The following is a 19,998-nucleotide window of genomic DNA, read 5'->3' as shown; positions in this document are numbered from 1 at the left end:
GTCTCCCACACTCCGAGTGTGATCGACATGGCCCTCATCAAGAACATCGCCCTCGAGGTGGTGGCTCTGGAGCCGAACTCGAATCTGACCATCGCCCGGTGCTCTTGCAACTCGGTCCAGTTGACAACGGGCAACCTGTTCATCATAGAACGGTGACCGACTGGAAGAAGCTCTCTGCAGCTCTCGACCGGCCGTCTCCCGATCTAGATGACATCCCCGATAGGATCACCACCCCTGACGAGACAGACCACGCTATTCTCCGCCTCACAAATCACCTACAATCAGCTGTAAAAGGCTGCACCAGGCGAGTCGCATCGATGGATCCCACCCATCGATGGGAGTTGCCCGATGACGTACGCGATTTGTTGAGACGTAAGAATGCGGCAACGAGACATTATGACGCATACCCCACCGAGGACGCCAGACTCGAATTACGCTCCCTTCAACGTCAAGTGAGGGAGAAAATCCGAGAACTGAGAAACGAACGATGGGATAACACCTTATCACAGTTCCAACCATCCCACACCACATTCTGGAATCTGACCCGAACTCTGCGTTCAAACAGAATCGAGCCAGCTCCCCCACTCAACAGACCCGACGGGTCGATCGCCTTCGAAGACGAGGAAAAGGCTGAATGCCTAGCAGTCAACCTGGAGCAGCAATGTTCCCCTAGTCTCGAGCCGGTAGACCCGGGCCATCTCGCAGAGGTCAACAACGTTGCGGAAACACTCACTCCCGCTAAAGCCCCTTTCACACGGCAGTCCAGTTTTGCAGGATCGGCTTTTTACGGTATCCTGCTAAACTGGACGCTGTGTTCACATGGCAGTTCAGTTTTGCAGGATTCAGTAAAAAGCTGGTTCCGCAAAACTAGACTGCCGTATGAACACGGTTGCATCCTGTTTTTTTACCATTCCTACGCCGGTTATCAGGTGAAATGGACGTAAATACTTTCCTAATTTTCTATTGGTATTATCGGCGTCGGCAGCGAAATAGAAGATTCTGGGTTCATCCTATTCTGACACAACGCTCGAATTTGGGTATTTTTCGGAATCTTATGAGCGATTTGAGAAGAGATGAGTCAAAATTTTTCAATTATTTTAGAATGAGTATGACCACATTTGACGATCTTTTAAAAAGGGTGAATGAAGATTTAAAAAAACATGATACAAATATGAGAAAAAGCATCACACCTGAAGAAAAGTTAGCAATATGTTTAAGGTAAGAATGAAATACATATTTAAAGTTTAATATTTATTACCAAACACAATAAGTTATGTATGTATGATATTTTCACAAGATGATCGTTAATATTAATTAAATATTAGTGAAATCCGGAAAATCAGAGCTCTGCGATTCAACTGATTGTGCAGATGGCGATGACTGAACGCTGTAATGCGGTGTGAAATAACCTGCTGATTGATAAGAGTTGTTAAAAGTAGATGGTTGTTGAGAGGACCATTGGTTAAAATTGCGGCTTTTTATATTTTGCAACAAACTTATAACACCTGCTTGAAATTGTAATATTTGATCATCGTTGAGTGAAGCTAGTGTAGGAAGTAAACTTTTAAAAAATGACAAGTTACGATCTTCATTCTGCGTATTCGGCTGACTTTTCATCTGGTGATCAATGAAACTCGCCATTTTTTGATCCATTACAGAAAGTCTCTGCCTTGGTAGTACACTTCTCTTAAGTCGTTTAGCACCACCTGCAGGATTTTCTTGTCCTGGACTTCCGATAATAGGTTCATTTTCACTTTCTTCATTTTGGATAGGATTTTCCGTATCACCCTCTTCAATATCTGCAGCTTTGTTACCGCCACTGTCTTGTGTTTCAGCCGGATCCATATTTTTTTTTAAAAACAACAACTGGTCGTGATAACAGTATTTTTTGGTATTAACTGCAGCAGATCCAGATTTATTTATTTTCTTTTTCGCATTTAAACTCCTCTTCCAGCTGTCTCTTATCTGATTCCATTTTTTAACGACCATTTTAGCTGAAAAAGAAAACATAAATTATAAATAAGGGCGGAGAAAGAACCTTCAACAGCTCCAGTATTAGGTATTCTGCTATTTTTTCAAATTTCAATAATACATTTATATTTTATTGTGATATATTAAAATATCTCATAATTATTAACATTTTAATATATAATAATAAATTATAAATATATGCAAATAACTAACGATATTGGTTGAAAATTTGTATTTTGTATTTAAAAATAAATAAAGTTCTCTCGCTCGACCAATAGCATTATCTATTCGAAGCGAGTTCGATCCCAAAAAATAACAGAATACCTCTGCTGGAAATTTAGTTGTACGTAATGTTAAAAAATATTACAGGGTTATTACAAAAAAGTTTAACTGACGTTTTTAACACAATGTTTAAAAAACGTACATAGTGATTTTTTTAAATATGTGTTTAACTTTATTATAATAACACTATATATGTTTTTAATTTGCAGGTACTTGGCATCTGGGTGTTCGTACATGGATTTGCATTACGCATATCGAGTGGGAGTCTCAACAATCAACTCAATAATAGTAGAAGTAACAAACGTCATATGGAATAATTTGCATCAGGAGTTTATGAAATTGCCCGACACAAAATATGAGTGGGAACAAATTGCTGACGCATTTTATAATAAAGCTAACTTTCCTCACTGCATTGGTGCAGTTGATGGGAAGCACATAAGAATGAAGAAACCAAGTCACAGCGGTTCTATGTACATGAATTACAAGAATTTTTTTTCCATTGTATTGCTAGCGGTAGTGGATTCGAATTATAGATTCACCTATATCAGCGTAGGCTCTTATGGCAAAGAATGCGACTCCTCTATATTCAAAGAATCTACTTTCTGGAAAAGATTAAATGATGGCAGTTTAGATTTACCAGAAGCTCGTCCTCTCTTTACAGGTTTGGAATCACGTGTTCCATTTGTGATAGTGGGTGATGAAGCATTTGGTTTGCATTATAATCTGTTGAGACCCTATGGAGGAACTCATTTAGATAAAAATAAAAGGATATTTAACTATCGATTAACAAGAGCCAGACGTTATGTGGAGTGCGCGTTTGGAATATTGGCAAATAAATGGCGAATATTTCATCGTCCATTGGACGTAAGCACCAGTACAGCTATCTCGATAGTTAAAACTTGCGCCGTGCTTCATAACTATATCATGCATAATGAAAGTTCATATGCGAACATTGACAGCAACGATTCAACGATATCTTTGGAAAACGTACGTAATGAGCCAAATACACGAGGTGGACGCTGTGCTAACACAATACGAACAGAGTTCACAAATTATTTTGTTTCTGAAGTGGGAGCTGTACCTTGGCAAGACGAAGCAATACAAGGATAAACGAAATAAATATAAAAACTTACCATAGCTTTGTCTTTCTTTTTCCTCAAGTTCTTGAAAGTCTTCTCTCAAAACAATGCAAACTTCGCGCCATGCTGCAGTTCGCAAGTTGTTATCTTTATAATTTTCCAGCGTTTTATCCCATAATATAGGCCTAATTTCAATTAGTGTAATAAGAAGTTCGGGATCAATATTTGTTTGCGACATTTTTCGACGAAACACAGCAATCTCGGCGCCGCGCAAAAGAGCAATGCGCGAGCGCTACACATGTGCGGGTGACGCGGCGGGCGCGGGGCGGGGGCTGCCACCACTCCACTATCCCGCTAAAAACAGTGTCCAGCAAAAAACCGCATGCAGGAAGCCGTGTGAAGATTGCTATTGAAATATATGTGTGATTAAACGGGATCCCGCTTTTTACTGGACTACGGATCCAGTTTCTAGTGACAAAACCGAATGGCACAATTCGACCGGATCGGTTTTTTGCAGGATCCCGCATGCGGGATGCTCGTGTGAACGCTAGCATATAAACACATTCGCCATCAAACGGGATCCTGTAGAAAACGGGATCCTGTAAAAAACTGGACTGCCGTGTGAAAGGGGTGTAACTCTGACGAGCCCCTCCCGGACATTTCCCTCCGCCCCACCACTCTCGACGAAGTCGAGGAAATCATAAAATCCTATAAACCCCGAAAGGCCCCCGGAGCCGACGGCATCTCTAATAACGTTCTCAAACGCCTTCCCCAATCCCTCTTGATTCTCTTAGTATGCATCTTCAATGCTGCTTTGGAAAACTGCACTTTTCCTAACGCATGGAAAAGCGCAACAGTCATTGGTATCCCCAAGCCGGGTAAGGACCCGGCTAATCCATCCTCCTATCGTCCCATAAGCTTGCTCAACACCATGGGCAAGATCTTCGAGCGCATTATACTCGCTCGGCTGAAGGACTACATAGAGTCTAAAAGCCTCATCCCCGACGAGCAATTTGGCTTTAGGGCCAAACACTCGTGCGTCCAACAGGTGCACCGCCTCACGGAGCACATCCTCTACAATAAAAACAGGGGCTGGAAAACGGGATCGGTCTTCTTCGACGTGGCCACGGCATTTGACAAAGTATGGCACCAAGGTTTGATTTTCAAACTTGTTCGCATGGGGCTGCCATCCTCTCTCGTGCGCATCTTACGAGACTTTTTGTCAAACCGCTCGTTCCGCTACCGTCTGGAGGGCTGTCTCTCGTCGCCCCGCCCCATCCGAGCCGGAGTCCCGCAAGGATCCGTGCTATCCCCGACCCTATACTCGCTATACACTAGCGACTTTCCGCGAACCCCGAATGTGGAAGTAGCGCTCTACGCTGACGATACGGCTCTCTACTCCTCCCACAAACAATCGACCACCATAGTGAAACGACTCCAACAGGCCATCAAGGCTCTGGAGGAGTGGTTCCGTCTATGGAGGATCGAGGTAAACCCCACGAAGAGTACAGCAGTGTACTTTTCAAGGGACCCCAACATCACCACGAGACCCCGCCGGGGAGGCTCAACGCCGATCGTTGGCACCCTACAGATTCATGGCAGGCCCATCCCCTGGGCCAAACAAGCCAAATATTTAGGAGTCACCCTAGACAGTCGCATGACGTTTGGTCCTCATATCAAACGCGTCAAAAACAGAGCTGCCTTGTACCTCTACAAGCTCAGCCCCATGATCGTCAACCCAAAAATGTCGTTTAGAAATAAACTGACATTATACAAGTTGTGCATCCGCCCCGTCCTCTCTTTTGCCAGCGTGTGTTTTGCGCACGCGGCAAAATCCAACATTGTATTGCTTCAACGCATACAAAATAGATTCCTCCGGAAGGCTACCGGGGCCCCCCGGTACACCAGAATGAGTGATCTCCACAGGGAACTGGAAATCCCATCGATAATTCGTTACTTCAAAGAAACGTCCCAACGTTTCTTTGAGCGAGCGCCCTCCCACCCGAACCCACTGGTAGTGTAGTATAGGTATCACTTAAGATATAATAAATTAAATATTAAAGACATTGGTTATATTATGATGTCATAGTTTGGAATGCATGCAAGTCCTTATAAGGCATAGTTGATAAAACATTATTGTTTATATTTAAGATCCGTACATCGGAATGTTAGGTACTCTTTTGAGGCACCGCTATTTGAATTAATATTTTATTTTATTATTAAATGTAAACATCCAACCACCCACTTAGGAGGGTGACGTGTATTACTAGTATATAAGTTCCCTTATAATCAAATAAAAGTTAGTTACAACACAGCTCGTACTTGTTTTACTTGTGTCCCGATCACCCATCAACACATGGCGACCCTGCCAGTGCGCGCGCGTCCAGTTACTTAGCTCGAATCTGAGAGGACCTTCCAAATATAGTATACGACTAAATTCCAATCTATCTCGATATGTAATTTACGATGGGGAATCATCAAACTGCTCCAGTCCCGCCTGCCTCTAGCACACCTCCCGAGATTTATACTCAATTGGGAAAAAACAATTTAATTGAGCAACATTATTTAAGCCAAGGACTTAATAATATAAATTTATACCTCTGTATTGTGGTAGTTGCTGGATTTCTAATTATCATTTTTGTATTGATTCGTTATATCAATACCTGTTTAAACAAAAGAATTGAGAAACGTGCACAGGGAGAAATATTTAAACAACAAGTAAGAAACTAAAATGGAAAGATACATTAAGGCCGTAGAAGAAGAAATAAAGATATTGTGTGAGTCGTATAATCTCTTTTGTCAAGGCACAAACGTTACCAAGGAAGAAGGGCGCACAGCGATAGTAACATATGTGGAAGGACAAAAAGGTCACTATCGGTGGAGTCCCGAGAATATGACAGCAAAAATATTTGCGGATATTTCTAGACTATTGGACGTAGAGTTTGAAGATGGGACTAAAGGTATAGCCCAGATGTCCGTAATCTACGAGGGAAAGTTATTATTTATATGGAAAATCGTGTGGGAAAGAGACAGCACATATGCTGAGTGGTGAAAAGTGTTAAAGTGCGTGTGAAAAGTGCACCTATGGACTCTAGGTGATATAAATTGTAAGTATATTAACTAGCCTTTATATTCATTAATTATGTTCTTATATTATGTATCATCAATTTACTTTATAAAAGTGAGTAAGATCTATGGCAGATATAGAACAGTTAATTGAAGGGTTAAAAGATATTAGAACGTATTTAATTAAATTGGGACCAGCACGACGTAAAACTCAGAATTTAGAGATAAAAATTAAAGACGTGGAACAAAATTATTTAAAATTTAATGAATTAATTAAAAATTATAGTGATCTTATAAAATCTGGTACTATTGACGAAAAAGTAGTAAAAAACATTAATAAAGTAAGTGCAATATACATAGATTTATATGATAACATTAAAAATTTATTTACTGAAAAGAATCAAGAAGACATGGAAACTTTTAATATTAAAACAGCTTTAGGATTAATACCTGTAATGACAGAGGATGAAAAAGCTATTCAACAATTAATTGATAATATTGAGTACTATAGCTCAATGTTAACTAAACCGGAGTGTATATCAAAATTGATACAATTTATTTTAAAAAGCAGGTTAACACAATCCGCGAAACTAAAACTAAATAATGACTATCCTACTATTGTCGCATTGTTGAATGATATGAAGAGTAATTTACTTGCAAAAAAAGTGCTAACGCAGTACAAACAAAATTACATAACGCAAGACAAAATAGTGTATCTATTTCCGAATTTGGACAAGAATTATCGGAACTTTTCGTTAAATTAACAATTGCACAAGCCAATGGTAATTCCGATGACTATAAAACATTAAGAGCAATTAATGAGAAAATGGCAATTAAAAAATTTGCTGATGGGTTGCGAAATCGTAGGATTAGCACCATAATCGCAGCTAGAAATTTTGACTCCCTTAAAGATGCCATTCAGGCAGCAGTAGATGAAGAAACAACTGCACCAGGAGCACCTGAAGGTGTAAGTTTATTCTATCGTAATAACACACATAGAGGAACCTATCGTCATGCAGTAGGCAATAATCAACAGAGAGGTAATTTCAGGGGAAATTATTATAAGACATTCAATACTACTACAAATCGAAATAACAGTAATAATATGCGCTATAACCAGAAATTTCAACGAGGTTATAACGCATCAAAAAGTTTCCGGGGAAGAAATACTTCAAGTGGATACAATAGAGGTATTAATAGAGGTATCAATAGATATCAAAACAATAGGAGCAATCATCAAAATACATATAAAAATACGGGAAATATTAACATGCTTAGTAGTACATCAGGTAATATAAATAGTGAAGAGAATTTACAACTTGATGAGTTTTTTCGTGAATAATAATCACATATTTACAGTCGGCAATTCAATGACTATAGAGTTATATTGTAATGGTAACTTAAACACTTGGTTGATTGACTCAGGAGCCACGATATCAGCAATTAAATATGAATATATTAAGAAACATAACATAAAAATGCATTTTAGTGATTTACAAATCTGTGGAATTGGAGGTAATATAAAAGCAATAGGATATACTTATTTACGATTACAATTAGGGAATGACGTTATTACTCAAAAGGTTTATGTTTTCAATTCCTTACCATGTATTACAACAGGCATTCTTGGACATGATTTCTTATACAAAAATAAAGCCATACTTAATTATGAAACAGATACAATTTCGATTGCATTGAATAATCGCAAATTAATAACGTTAAAATTAAAGAATAAGTCATGTTACACATTAACACCACGTTCAGAATCTATTGTATATGTGAGATGTAACATAAATAAAGATTGTGTAGTTTGTGCTAAAGAATTAAATGAAGGAGTATTTATCGCTAGCACTATTGCCAAACCTATTGATGGAAAAATACCTATCTTAATTTTAAATACTACGAATAAAGAAATAAAATTAGACAAAATAAATACCACAGTACACGACCTTGATGATTACAATTATTGCAAATTCGAAAAACCTAATGAAATTAATGCTGATAGAGTTAAAACGTTGTTTACTCAGTTGAATTTCAATCATTTAAATACGGAAGAAAAAAAGGAATTAAATAAAATATGTGCCAAATACGCCGATGTTTTTCAATTACCAAATGATAAATTAACCGTCACAACATTATGTAAACAGTCGATACAATTAAAACCAAATATTGATCCAGTATATACAAAAAATTATAGGTTGCCACAAACACAAAAAAAAGAATTAGATAAACAAATAGATAAAATGTTAAAGGATGGAATAATAGAACCAACAAGAAGTGAATGGTCTAGTCCCGTATTATTAGTACCAAAGAAAGTTGATCCATCGGGCGAAAAGAAATGGCGCCTTGTTATTGATTACAGAAAACTTAATGACAGGATCCAGGATGATAAATTCCCTCTGCCTAACATAACCGAAATATTAGATTCCTTATCTGGTTCTATTTATTTCAGTCATTTAGATCTTTTTTCTGGTTATTACCAACAGGAACTCGAAAAAGAATCAAGAAAATTTACAGCGTTTTGCTCAGGCCAGTATCAAATGACTCGATTACCTATGGGTCTAAAAATTAGCCCAGGTGCATTTAGCAGAATGATAACATTAGCTATGTCAGGTTTAACGTACGAAAAATGCTTCGTGTATTTAGATGATATAGTGGTTTTCGGCCGAAATTTAGAAAATCATAATAGTAATTTAATAAGTGTTCTTGAAAGATTAAGAAAAGTTAACTTGAAATTAAATCCAGTAAAATGCGAGTTCCTAAAGAAGGAACTACTATACTTAGGTCATGTAGTAACAGCTGAAGGAATTTTACCAGATCCAGGCAAAATAGAAGCGATTCGTAATTACCCAACACCAAACAACGAAAAAGAGGTAAAAAGTTTTGTTGCTTTGGCAAATTATTACAGGAAATTTATACCCAAGTTCGCAGAAAAGGCTTACCCATTAACCCAGTTAAGTAAAAAAAATATTAAATTTCATTGGGACAAGAATTGCCAAAATGCTTTTTGTAGTTTAAAGAAAGCAATAAGTTCCCCGCCGGTATTGCAATATCCAAATTTCAGTGAAAACAACGAATTTATTTTACAAACAGATGCATCAGGATATGCTATAGGTGCGGTTCTTTCAAATAATGACGATCGCCCAATAGCTTTTGCAAGCCGAAATTTAAATAAATCTGAACTAAATTATGCTACCATAGAAAAAGAACTTCTTGCTATAGTATGGGCAATCAAATATTTCAGACCATATTTATATGGTACACATTTTAAAATAAAAACAGATCATAAACCTTTAATTTATCTTTTTAACATGAAAGATCCCTCTAGTCGTTTAACAAAGTTTAGACTTCTTTTAGAAGAATATGATTTCACTGTAGAGTACATAAAAGGAAAAGAAAACATAGTGGCAGATGCTTTATCACGTACGAAAATCACTGTTAAAGATTTAAAAGAAATGAATGAATGTATAAATGTCATGACGAGAGCAATGAGAAATAGAATGGCAAAACAATCGAGCCAAAATATGAATCAGGAGAACAACTGTAGGACTGATCACCCGAAAGTTGTAGATATTAACTCCAAAATAAATGGATGTGTCGAATTACGTTTTCTAAACGTTACTGAGCTCAGAAAAATAAAAGCATTAATGCGCAGTAAAAACTATGATATTCAAGAACTAGGAAATTTTACATACGTTAAAAATCAAAATACTCTTTATATTAAACCACTTTCCTCAGAACAAAAGGTACGAGATACCCTTGTGAAGGAACTTGGTATAGCATGTGAAAAATGGAAAATAAATCAAATAACTGTTATTAAAGATAATAACAATAAAATGATAGTAGAAAAGCTAGCTAATAAAATAAAAAACGATGTTAATTGGACTAGTCCACAGTTATGTATACTAAAAAATGTATCAAGAGTAGAAAATAAAGACGATAAGAAGGTAATATTAAATGATTTCCATTTACTACCCACTAGCGGTCACGCAGGGATTAAAAGAATGTATAACAATATAAAAAGACGTTATTTTTGGATAGGACTAGAAGACGATATTAAAAATTTTGTGAAAAAATGTTCTAAATGTCAAAAAGAAAAGTTTTCTTTGTATACTAAGGAACCTATGACTATCACAACCACAGCCAGCACTGCATTCCAGAAAATTTTCTTAGATGTTGTTGGACCCTTAGACACAGATACAAAGAACTTTTCTTACATTTTAACCCTTCAATGCGACTTAACGAAATATATTGAAGCCTACCCATTAGTGACGAAAGGTTCAAAAGAAATCGCTGAAACTCTAGTAAGTAATTTTATACTACGTTATGGTGTTCCAGAAATGATAACAACCGACAGGGGTTCCGAATTCACTTCAACTATTTTTCAAGAAGTATGCAAATTGTTACAAATAAAAAAGAATACATCTACAGCATATCATCATCAAAGTATTGGGGCATTAGAAAACACCCATAAAAGTCTTGGCGCTTATCTTCGAATACAAACTGATAATAATCCAGAACATTGGAGTAAGTGGCTACCATTTTGGTGCTTCGCTTACAATACTTCAGTTCATACTGAGACAAAATTTACACCATTTGAATTAGTATTTGGTAAAAAGTGTAACCTACCTAGTAATTTAACATCTCAGATTGAACCTCTGTATAATCATGAAAATTATCCAATGGAACTTCGTTATAGGCTTCAAATATCTCAAAGAGATGCTAGGGAAAATTTAATTAAGTCTAAAATTGTAAGAAAAGAAAAGTATGATAAGTATATTAAGCCAACAGTATATAAACCAAATGATGACATACTTATAAGAAATGAAAATAGAAATAAGTTTACTAGCATATTTTCAGGTCCATATAAAGTTGTGAGAGAGTTAAGTCCAAATGTAGAGATAATAAAAAATGGCAAGATAGATGTAGTTCATAAGAATCGTACTAAGAGATATATACCCGATACTAATTGTACTAGTTAAAAAGAAAAAAAAATAATGATAATAAAAAATATATATATATACATACATATATTTTTTTTTGTAATCGGTGGAGATGTAGTATAGGTATCACTTAAGATATAATAAATTAAATATTAAAGACATTGGTTATATTATGATGTCATAGTTTGGAATGCATGCAAGTCCTTATAAGGCATAGTTGATAAAACATTATTGTTTATATTTAAGATCCGTACATCGGAATGTTAGGTACTCTTTTGAGGCACCGCTATTTGAATTAATATTTTATTTTATTATTAAATGTAAACATCCAACCACCCACTTAGGAGGGTGACGTGTATTACTAGTATATAAGTTCCCTTATAATCAAATAAAAGTTAGTTACAACACAGCTCGTACTTGTTTTACTTGTGTCCCGATCACCCATCAACACAGTAGTGCAAGCTGCCAATTATGCCCCCGCACCCAACGCAAGGTACAGAAGACCTAGGGATATCCTCTCCGATCCGGACGACCCAATTACGGCCGCCGTCCCCCCCTCAGACCCCTTACCTTCCCAACAGAGGCACCGTGCCGACATAGTCGCGTATATACACCGCGTTCGCCGGCGAACGCGGAGAAGTCGGACTAGTGGCCGGTTCACTAGGTACCGCCCCACGGCGGCACCCGGTGGATCCGCCACTTAGTCAGCCCTTATGGCAGTTGAACACTAGGTTCAACCTACACGGGTGGCGCCAAAGCCGAGGTCCGTCCCACTTTGGGAACCCTTTGAGCAGCCACTGCGTCGGCAGGAGGCCCTTCAGGCCCCGCCACAAAAAGTCCGGTTAAGTTGTTAAGCCCTTCAGGCAACAACGAATAATTACATAAAAAAAAAAAAAAAAAAAAACATCGTCGGAGCCGCGGTTCCCCAGGCATAACACCTAGCCTGGCGGAAGATCTTCCCTTTAGTGGCGGTCGAGCCGAATCATCGCTCCCGCTACAGATCTGTTTCGATTTCCGTTTATATATTGGATTAATCTACCAATGTCTGATCTTAGATTTTCTATTTTTCTTTCCAATCTCTTCTGCCATGATGGTTTGGTTTTTTCTCTTATTATCATAGTATGGTTGTTGATCTTTGATCCATTACAGATTGCTGTGGTATATGCTGCTATATAAACTAATGTTTGTAGTTGTATAAAATCCATATCTATATTTAAATATTTGGGTAGGATATTTTTGTTAATATGGTTTACTATATTTGCTAGTTTTTTTGATGATTTTTGCTTAGGAATAAATGGTCTTAAAGTTGGGTCTGTACCCATAAATAAATCTTTTGTTTCTTCAAAGCGGGTATTTATAATTTCTTGAAATGCAGCTTCTACTAAATTTGGGATATTATTTTGTGTAGGTACGGTCGCGTTCATAATTGCAGTCATAGTTCGCAAAACTTTATAGCTTGCACCGCTGCTATCACTCACACATTCACACAAATAACACAATAAACAACAAGCGGTGAAACGTTGGGTAACGCGCCATCAAGAAGAGGGTAGTGTAAAAAGTCGACCGCGCAGCGGCCGTCGTCCGCTAATCAACACAGCGACACGCCACACAGCGGAGATCCAACAGTACGAAAATAATGGCTTCATACCGACCAGAATATTTGCGGAACAGTTCGACACATCAGTGGTTACTGTTCGTCGAGTTTGCACCGTGAGGGACTACACCACAGACAGCCAGCAAGAAACGTTTGTTTATCTCATCACAACACGGTAGGCTTCATTTATGGCGAAGAAATGCAACTCGGTATGAAGAAAAAAATATTGTGCCAAATATGGAGTCTGGACGCATATCTGTAAATATGTGGGGCTGGATGAGTGCTGCTGGACCTGGGGAACAGGTGTGGATAGCAGGACGCGCTACAGCTGCTCATTATGTGCAAGTGCTGCAAGAAACCATGTTACCAACTGTGCGGTGTATTTATCCGATTGATGATATGCCAACAATATAATTTGTGCAAGATAACTGCCCTGTGCATCGAGTCCATATACTTAGTGCGTGAAAGGTTTTGCCAATTTATATTAAAAGTACTAATTACTTGGATAGTATTTTAAGGACAGCTTCAATATCTTTTCTTTATGAAAACGAATAATTAAGCTGTAACCTTAATAACAGGAGATAAGTGGATAATACAATTAGTGTAATATACTAAATATGTATAGCTTTATATAATCATCAATATGTAATTAAACTATAGGTAAACAGTTTCAATAAAATTTACTAATTTTAATTATTGAATGTTTTATTTTGCTCCCTCTTCTTGAATATTTCTTGCTGATTTCCGTGTTTGAAGACACGACTATTGTAATTCTTAGATATCAGTTAGTTAGTTAGTCAGTCAGTTACTCAGTTCAAATGGCACCTTGAAACATTAAAAATTGTCAGTAAAAAAATAAAAAACAAATCCTTGAATAACTTCAGAATCCAAGTAACGCTAGTAACTAGGAACAAGCGAGTGTGAGCAAGCAAGATTATTTAATATATCTTAGATCTCACTTGCTCACACGAAGTAATAAAATTGCTACCCAATAACTTTCAAAGGAACCACTACCTATGTTAGGGTCGTGTGCAGACAAACTTTCAACCTTATTGAAATGACATAAGTCTTGCAGTCGCAGGCTTCCCTCTATAGGCAAATCTTATGCAAATAATGAGAGACGACGATATCTCGATCGACAATTATCGGGGCCAGTTCGGCCATCGTTGATTACCGTCTCTTTCTGTTTAGTTATGTTATATGTCATAGAATAATAAACTGTTTTCCTTAGTAATCATTGGTATTGAAGACCGTATTCATTTGAAGGAATATTTATTCTTTTTAAATATGCATGTGTGTGTGTATCTAGTGGAACCACAGTGCACGCTATTTAAACCCGTAAGAATTTTAAAACTATGATTGCAGATATGAACGCGATCGTACATAATTTATTGCTACTGGTGTTAGGTCGAGTTTTCTAGGTTCATCGATGTTCAGACTAATTTGTGACAGTTCATTTACATCAAAATTTGTATTATTTTGATTTCTTTGTGCTAAAATGTCTTTTTCCACTTCTTTTCTTATATGTTGTATTCTAGATTCTGGTATCATTTTATTATTAATTATAACTCGTCTCTGATCTGATATTCTTTGTTCGAAAATATTTGCAAGGTTTGGATATTCTTCTATAAATTTAGTATGTAGTTTCGTCCTGTAAGCTGTCATATTTGTCTCTATATCAGTAACTTCAAAATATATTCGAATTATAGCTTCGTTGATATCATTGGACCAACACATGCGGCCCCCAGATAATGAAACTGTTGTCGATCAATAGATTCGCCAGGGGTCTTATTATTATTATGTTTCTCCGCTTGGATTTCACGGGTCTATACACCCCGGATTTTTGAGAGGCTTGCGTGGGGATATAAATCCAACACGTAGAGGCCCTTTGGAGAAGTTGATGTTATGTTGTTCTGCCAAAACCCGTTCCCGGCCATATCAATAGATGATATGTCCATGAACAGGTCTCGGCAGGAGGTGGAGCTATTACAAATTAAGGAAAAGGATGATGAGTTATGGAGTTGACGTTTGGATGGACCTAAACTGGGCTATTGCTGGAGAAGTTCGGACACCTGCCATAATCATGAATACGTGACTACTATGTGGCAGGTGGTGACTCGCCACTCACTAAATGGGCCCCTCAAATCAGTCACCATGATTGGCAACAAAGGGGCAACATCGGCGTGGGGTGGGTAGTCAATTGTTCGACGGGAGTCCGCGTCGCCGATGGTTCGCATGCTGTGGTATCCAGCATTGGCTCCAGATACGCCCCGGCGACCCCCGGGAAGCGGCCGTAAATTATACCTTCGTTTATTATTTTCCATTTCACTTCTAGAGGGTTGGGACCGTTAGTTTGGGAAGGGTGATGTCAAGGTGTTAGTGACATATAAAATGACTAAATATTTACCTTCTCAGGCACCCCCGGCGTTATGACATTTTACACTTCCATCCTTCGAGCGTATAGCTCTCGCGACTCCACTCTGACCGGCCGGTTAAGGCAAGCCAGAGGTAGGGGTCCTGTCCCTCACCGGTTTCCACTCCGACCTTGGCGAAGGAAGATCGGAGGCGAGGAACAGGGGCCTCCCCTGGGAGCACTCAGGTCCGTGGGGTCGCTACTCCCCAACAGCTCGCCACAAGCTGCCCTGCGGAGACTGATTGCACTGGGAAGGTGACCCAGGGGGCGATGGGGTCGTCACGTCCCAACGCCTTATTATTATTAATAAAAAAACTATTGTTGATGTTGTAATTCTTTACATGCAGCTAGATATCTGGTACATACCCTTTTTAATTTATTATATTTATCCTATTTTTCTAAACTTAACTTACCTATTTAAGTAAATACCAGATATTTACATGCTGCATACAGAGCCATAGTCTCCTAGGGGCTATGGAGCTGTGTTGCTCTACAATTTATTGCTGTGCTGGCATGAAATGGTAGACTGGTGCAGTTGGCAACAGTGCTGCCTTCTGTACTTGGGCGCGGAGGATGTTGCGTGCCATCTATTTTAATCAATGAATAACACTAAAAAGCACCTCGATGTGCTATTTTAGTGGGCAGCATTTAGTACCCAAGGCAATAACTAGATGGCGTTATATATTTGTAAAATCTGACATTTACAATTTACTTTCTTCCTTCTTCCGAATATACATCAGCACGCAGTACGCATTCTTTTATTTTGATTCCAAATCATACGGTCCAGTAGAAGCATAGATACTACACGTAAGCAATATTCAAAATGCGTCAGGGTCTATCTTACCTCTTTGTTTATCTGATAACAACACAGCACAATTAATAGAATTAGCAGTTAAATCAAACATTCCGCCAAAATTAACCTTTGTTTTTCAAAGATGTTATTCGGATGAAAATATTAAAAAGTTAAAAACTATTTGGCAAGCATTTCATACCAAGAAACTTACAATGAAACTGATGCCTAACAATGCACTTAACAAATTTTACGATTGGTTTTGCTTGCTATACAAACTTTGTTTTTCTGTAATTAAAATGAAAATAAGGTCTAAATTGAATCAAAATTGAATATCACCTGGTATCAAAAAAAGTTGCAAAAAAGCTAGACCTTAAAGACTTATTTACTATAAAAGTAAGAAAAAAAAAAGACTAAATAATGTATTATTAGCATAGCCGCTTATTAAAATTATGGGGTAGTGGCAGCCCTATATAACGGACGCACGACGGTTGTTCGTTTTCAGGATCGTGCCAGTTGCCACAGCGACTACTAGTGTTCTGCGTACAAGCCCGAAGAAGAAATTTGCGAACTTGTGTTGTGTCGTCCGACTTTTTCTTAAAAGTTGTGGATGACAAGTCCCCTGCGCCAATCTACAGGCGTAGGCGGGGATAGCCGCGCGCAAATCAAGAATATCCCGGACCGCGAAGGCGAGTTTTCTCTTTCCCCCACTACCCGGCCTCCCACCAGCGGGTCTCACCGGGGAAGGGGGGAGGGGGGCTGCTTGCCCCGCGGCCCGACGGGCTGCGCACGGCAACTCCCCGCCCGCGCGACTTTGGGCTCCGAAATGGAGCCCCAACCATCAACTGAAGAGGGTGCGCGCTCGCGCCGCCCCTCTCCTCACCCCGCCACCACCATCGAGTCTGCAACCAGCCGTCCAGAATCACCGCAGGACGACAATTACCGGACACCGGAGGAATCGTCCGACGACCATGCTCTCGCCTTTTGGGCGGCGAGCAAGCTCGGGCTGAGGCGGCGCCCTCGCGACGATGTGCTGTTGCCTAAGGCAGGTGTGGAGCGTGATTACAATACGCTCCACAGCATTATCCAATGCGGCCTCCTTAGCGCGGCGGCCCAAAGCTGGATGGCGCTCCTCTTCCGGCTGCGCGACGCCGAAGAAAAAGGAAACCTCCCTGATGAAGAGGACATCAGGATATTGAACCAAGCCTGCGCGGGACGGGTGTCGGCGGGACTAGCCAAATTTTTATTTGTTTTCATATTTTTTTCTGTGTACCATCATGTCGGGTCATGAACGATGCTCGAAAGGCAAGACACGACGACGCGATAAAAAGCGTGGTCGATCGCGTGATCGACTATGCTATCAACGACTTCGCGAGACCGTTCGCGAGATCGTCATAGGGATCGTTCACGGGACCGGCGTAGGGACTATTCGCGCGACCGTTCACGGGCACGTTCACGTACGCCTAGTCCACGTTTCGATATGCTGTACGCGACATTAAATTCAATTTTGTCACGAGTAGGCATTAGAAAAACGGCGTTGGTGAAACGGCTTCTCGTAACGTCAATAGTGAAATCAATTCGTTGGGACATGCGGGTCCGAGCACGTTGGTGCGCGCCAGTGTACGTTCCGATTCCGACGCAATGCCCAATGCGTCCACGCGTTCTATTTTACGGAATAACGTCGCAAGTGCGTCTAATCCGCGTCTTATGCCTTCGAACGTGCGTAATAATAGCGAAATGTCTGACTGTGCGGGTACCGACGAACCGCTTACATATTTACCCGTTCGTAATATTGGTGTCGTATCTGCGGAGCCTGAGCCGGTCGAGAGTTTAGCTACCACTTTCAGCATCACTCATGATATCATAGACGCGATCAGGAATTTAAAAATTAAATACGAAAAATTATTTTGTGTCAAGTTTCGATCCATCTATACATGACGTAGATGATTGGGGTAAGGAGGTTGAGAGAGCTAGCCTCTCGAACGGTTGGGATGATTATGAATGTCTGTCTCGAGTGGCCGGTTGTTTGAAAGGAGATGCACGTACGGTCGCGTTCATAATTGCAGTCATAGTTCGCAAAACTTTATAGCTTGCACCGCTGCTTTCACTCACACATTCACACAAATAACACAATAAACAACAAGCGGTGAAGCGTTGGGTAACGCGCCATCAAGAAAAGGGTAGTGAAAAAAAAAAAAAAGTCGTCCGCTTATCAACACAGCGACACGCCACACAGCGGAGATCCAACAGTACGAAAATAATGGCTTCATACCGACCAGAATATTTGCGGAACAGTTCGACACATCAGTGGTTACTGTTCGTCGAGTTTGCACCGTTTGGGACTACACCACAGACAGCCAGCAAGAAACCCGTATTTATCCGAAATAAATAAGCAAAAACGTTTAGAATTTGCTCGGCAGTATTTGGATTTTGACTAGAAAAAAGCGATATTTACGGATGAAAAGTTTGTTTATCTCATCACAACACGGTAGGCTTCATTTATGGCGAAGAAATGCAACTCGGTATGAAGAAAAAAATATTGTGCCAAATATGGAGTCTGGACGCATATCTGTAAATATGTGGGGCTGGATGAGTGCTGCTGGACCTGGGGAACAGGTGTGGATAGCAGGACGCGCTACAGCTGCTCATTATGTGCAAGTGCTGCAAGAAACCATGTTACCAACTGTGCGGTGTATTTATCCGATTGATGATATGCCAACAATATCATTTGTGCAAGACAACTGCCCTGTGCATCGAGTCCATATAGTGCGTGAAAGGTTCTGCCAATTTATATCAAAAGTACTAATTACTTACATAGTATTTTAAGGACAGCTTCAATATCTTTTTTTATGAAACGAATAATTAAGCTGTAACCTTAATAACAGGAGATAAGTGGATGATACAATTAGTGTAATATACTATATATGTATAGCTTGATATAATCATCAATATGTAAATAAAACTATAGGTAAACTGTTTCAATAAAATTTACTAATTTTAATTATTGAATGTTTTATTTTGCTCCCTCTTGTTTAATATTTCTTGCTGATTTCCTTGAAGACACGGGTATTGTAATTTTTAGATATCAGTTAGTTAGTTAGTCAGTCAGTTACTTAGTTCAAATGGCACCTTGAAACATTAAAAATTGTCAGTAACACTAAAAATAGACAAAAAATCCTTGATAAACTTCGGAATCCAAGTAACGCTAGTAACTAGAACAAGCGAGTGTGAGCAAGCGAGATTATCTCATATATCTTAGATCTCACTTGCTCACACGAAGTAATAAAATTGCTACCCAATAACTTTCAAAGGAACCACTACCTATGTTAGTTAGTATTACCAATAAGCGGGAAGCGTGTGGGATGCGGGGGAGGGGCGTGTGTCAATCCGTCCCGTGGTTACGTCTCATTCAGTCAGTTGACAGTTGACGACAGAGACTAGGTACTGGAGTTACGACGTTTCGACGATTACCGGTGTAAATCACGATTAGACTCTGTATAAGCCTCATAATTTTTTACGTACGTTATGGATAGGTGGTTGAAAAGAAACGCTGAAGGAACATCAAAAGAGGAAATAAATGATTCTGAAGGTTCATCAAAAAAAGTAAGTTTATATTTTTGATATTGTTACTATTGAAAACTGACCTCTCAATATTCCTACCTATACTACAAGAATCACGAAATTTACATTAAAAATAAGCAATTACAACTAATAAAGCCGATCGTTGCCGAGCACCGAGTAATACCTACGTACCGCGCTTATGTCATTGACCTCCGAAGCGCTTTACAAAGTTTTCGCGCCCATATTAGGGTAAGAATGGGTATTACCGGTCGCTTAAGGAGAAATAATCACAAATCAAA

General features: G+C 39.1%; 2 protein-coding genes across 2 annotated transcripts; one reads left to right on the top strand and one right to left on the bottom strand.

Moving 5' to 3' along the window:
• The first annotated feature begins 934 nt into the window (after positions 1 to 934).
• On the top strand, positions 935 to 3,572 carry LOC132904270 (uncharacterized). The gene is made up of 2 exons (XM_060954200.1): positions 935 to 1,218; positions 2,463 to 3,572. Exons 1-2 carry the CDS (start codon positions 935 to 937, stop codon positions 3,361 to 3,363), a joined length of 1,185 nt encoding a protein of 394 aa, XP_060810183.1. The 3' UTR covers positions 3,364 to 3,572.
• LOC106138340 (uncharacterized) lies at positions 1,218 to 3,570 on the bottom strand. Its single transcript, XM_013339468.2, has 2 exons — positions 3,387 to 3,570; positions 1,218 to 1,994 (listed from the first exon to the last, which is right to left on the bottom strand). The coding sequence occupies exons 1-2, from the start codon at positions 3,568 to 3,570 to the stop codon at positions 1,315 to 1,317; spliced, it is 864 nt and encodes a 287-aa protein (XP_013194922.1). The 3' UTR covers positions 1,218 to 1,314.
• Positions 3,573 to 19,998: the final 16,426 nt, after the last annotated feature.

The sequence above is a fragment of the Amyelois transitella genome, chromosome W (assembly GCF_032362555.1).
Source record: "Amyelois transitella isolate CPQ chromosome W, ilAmyTran1.1, whole genome shotgun sequence".
Lineage (NCBI taxonomy): Eukaryota > Metazoa > Arthropoda > Insecta > Lepidoptera > Pyralidae > Amyelois > Amyelois transitella.
Note: the sequence above shows the minus strand (reverse complement) of the source record. Positions and strands in the feature narration are given on the sequence as shown.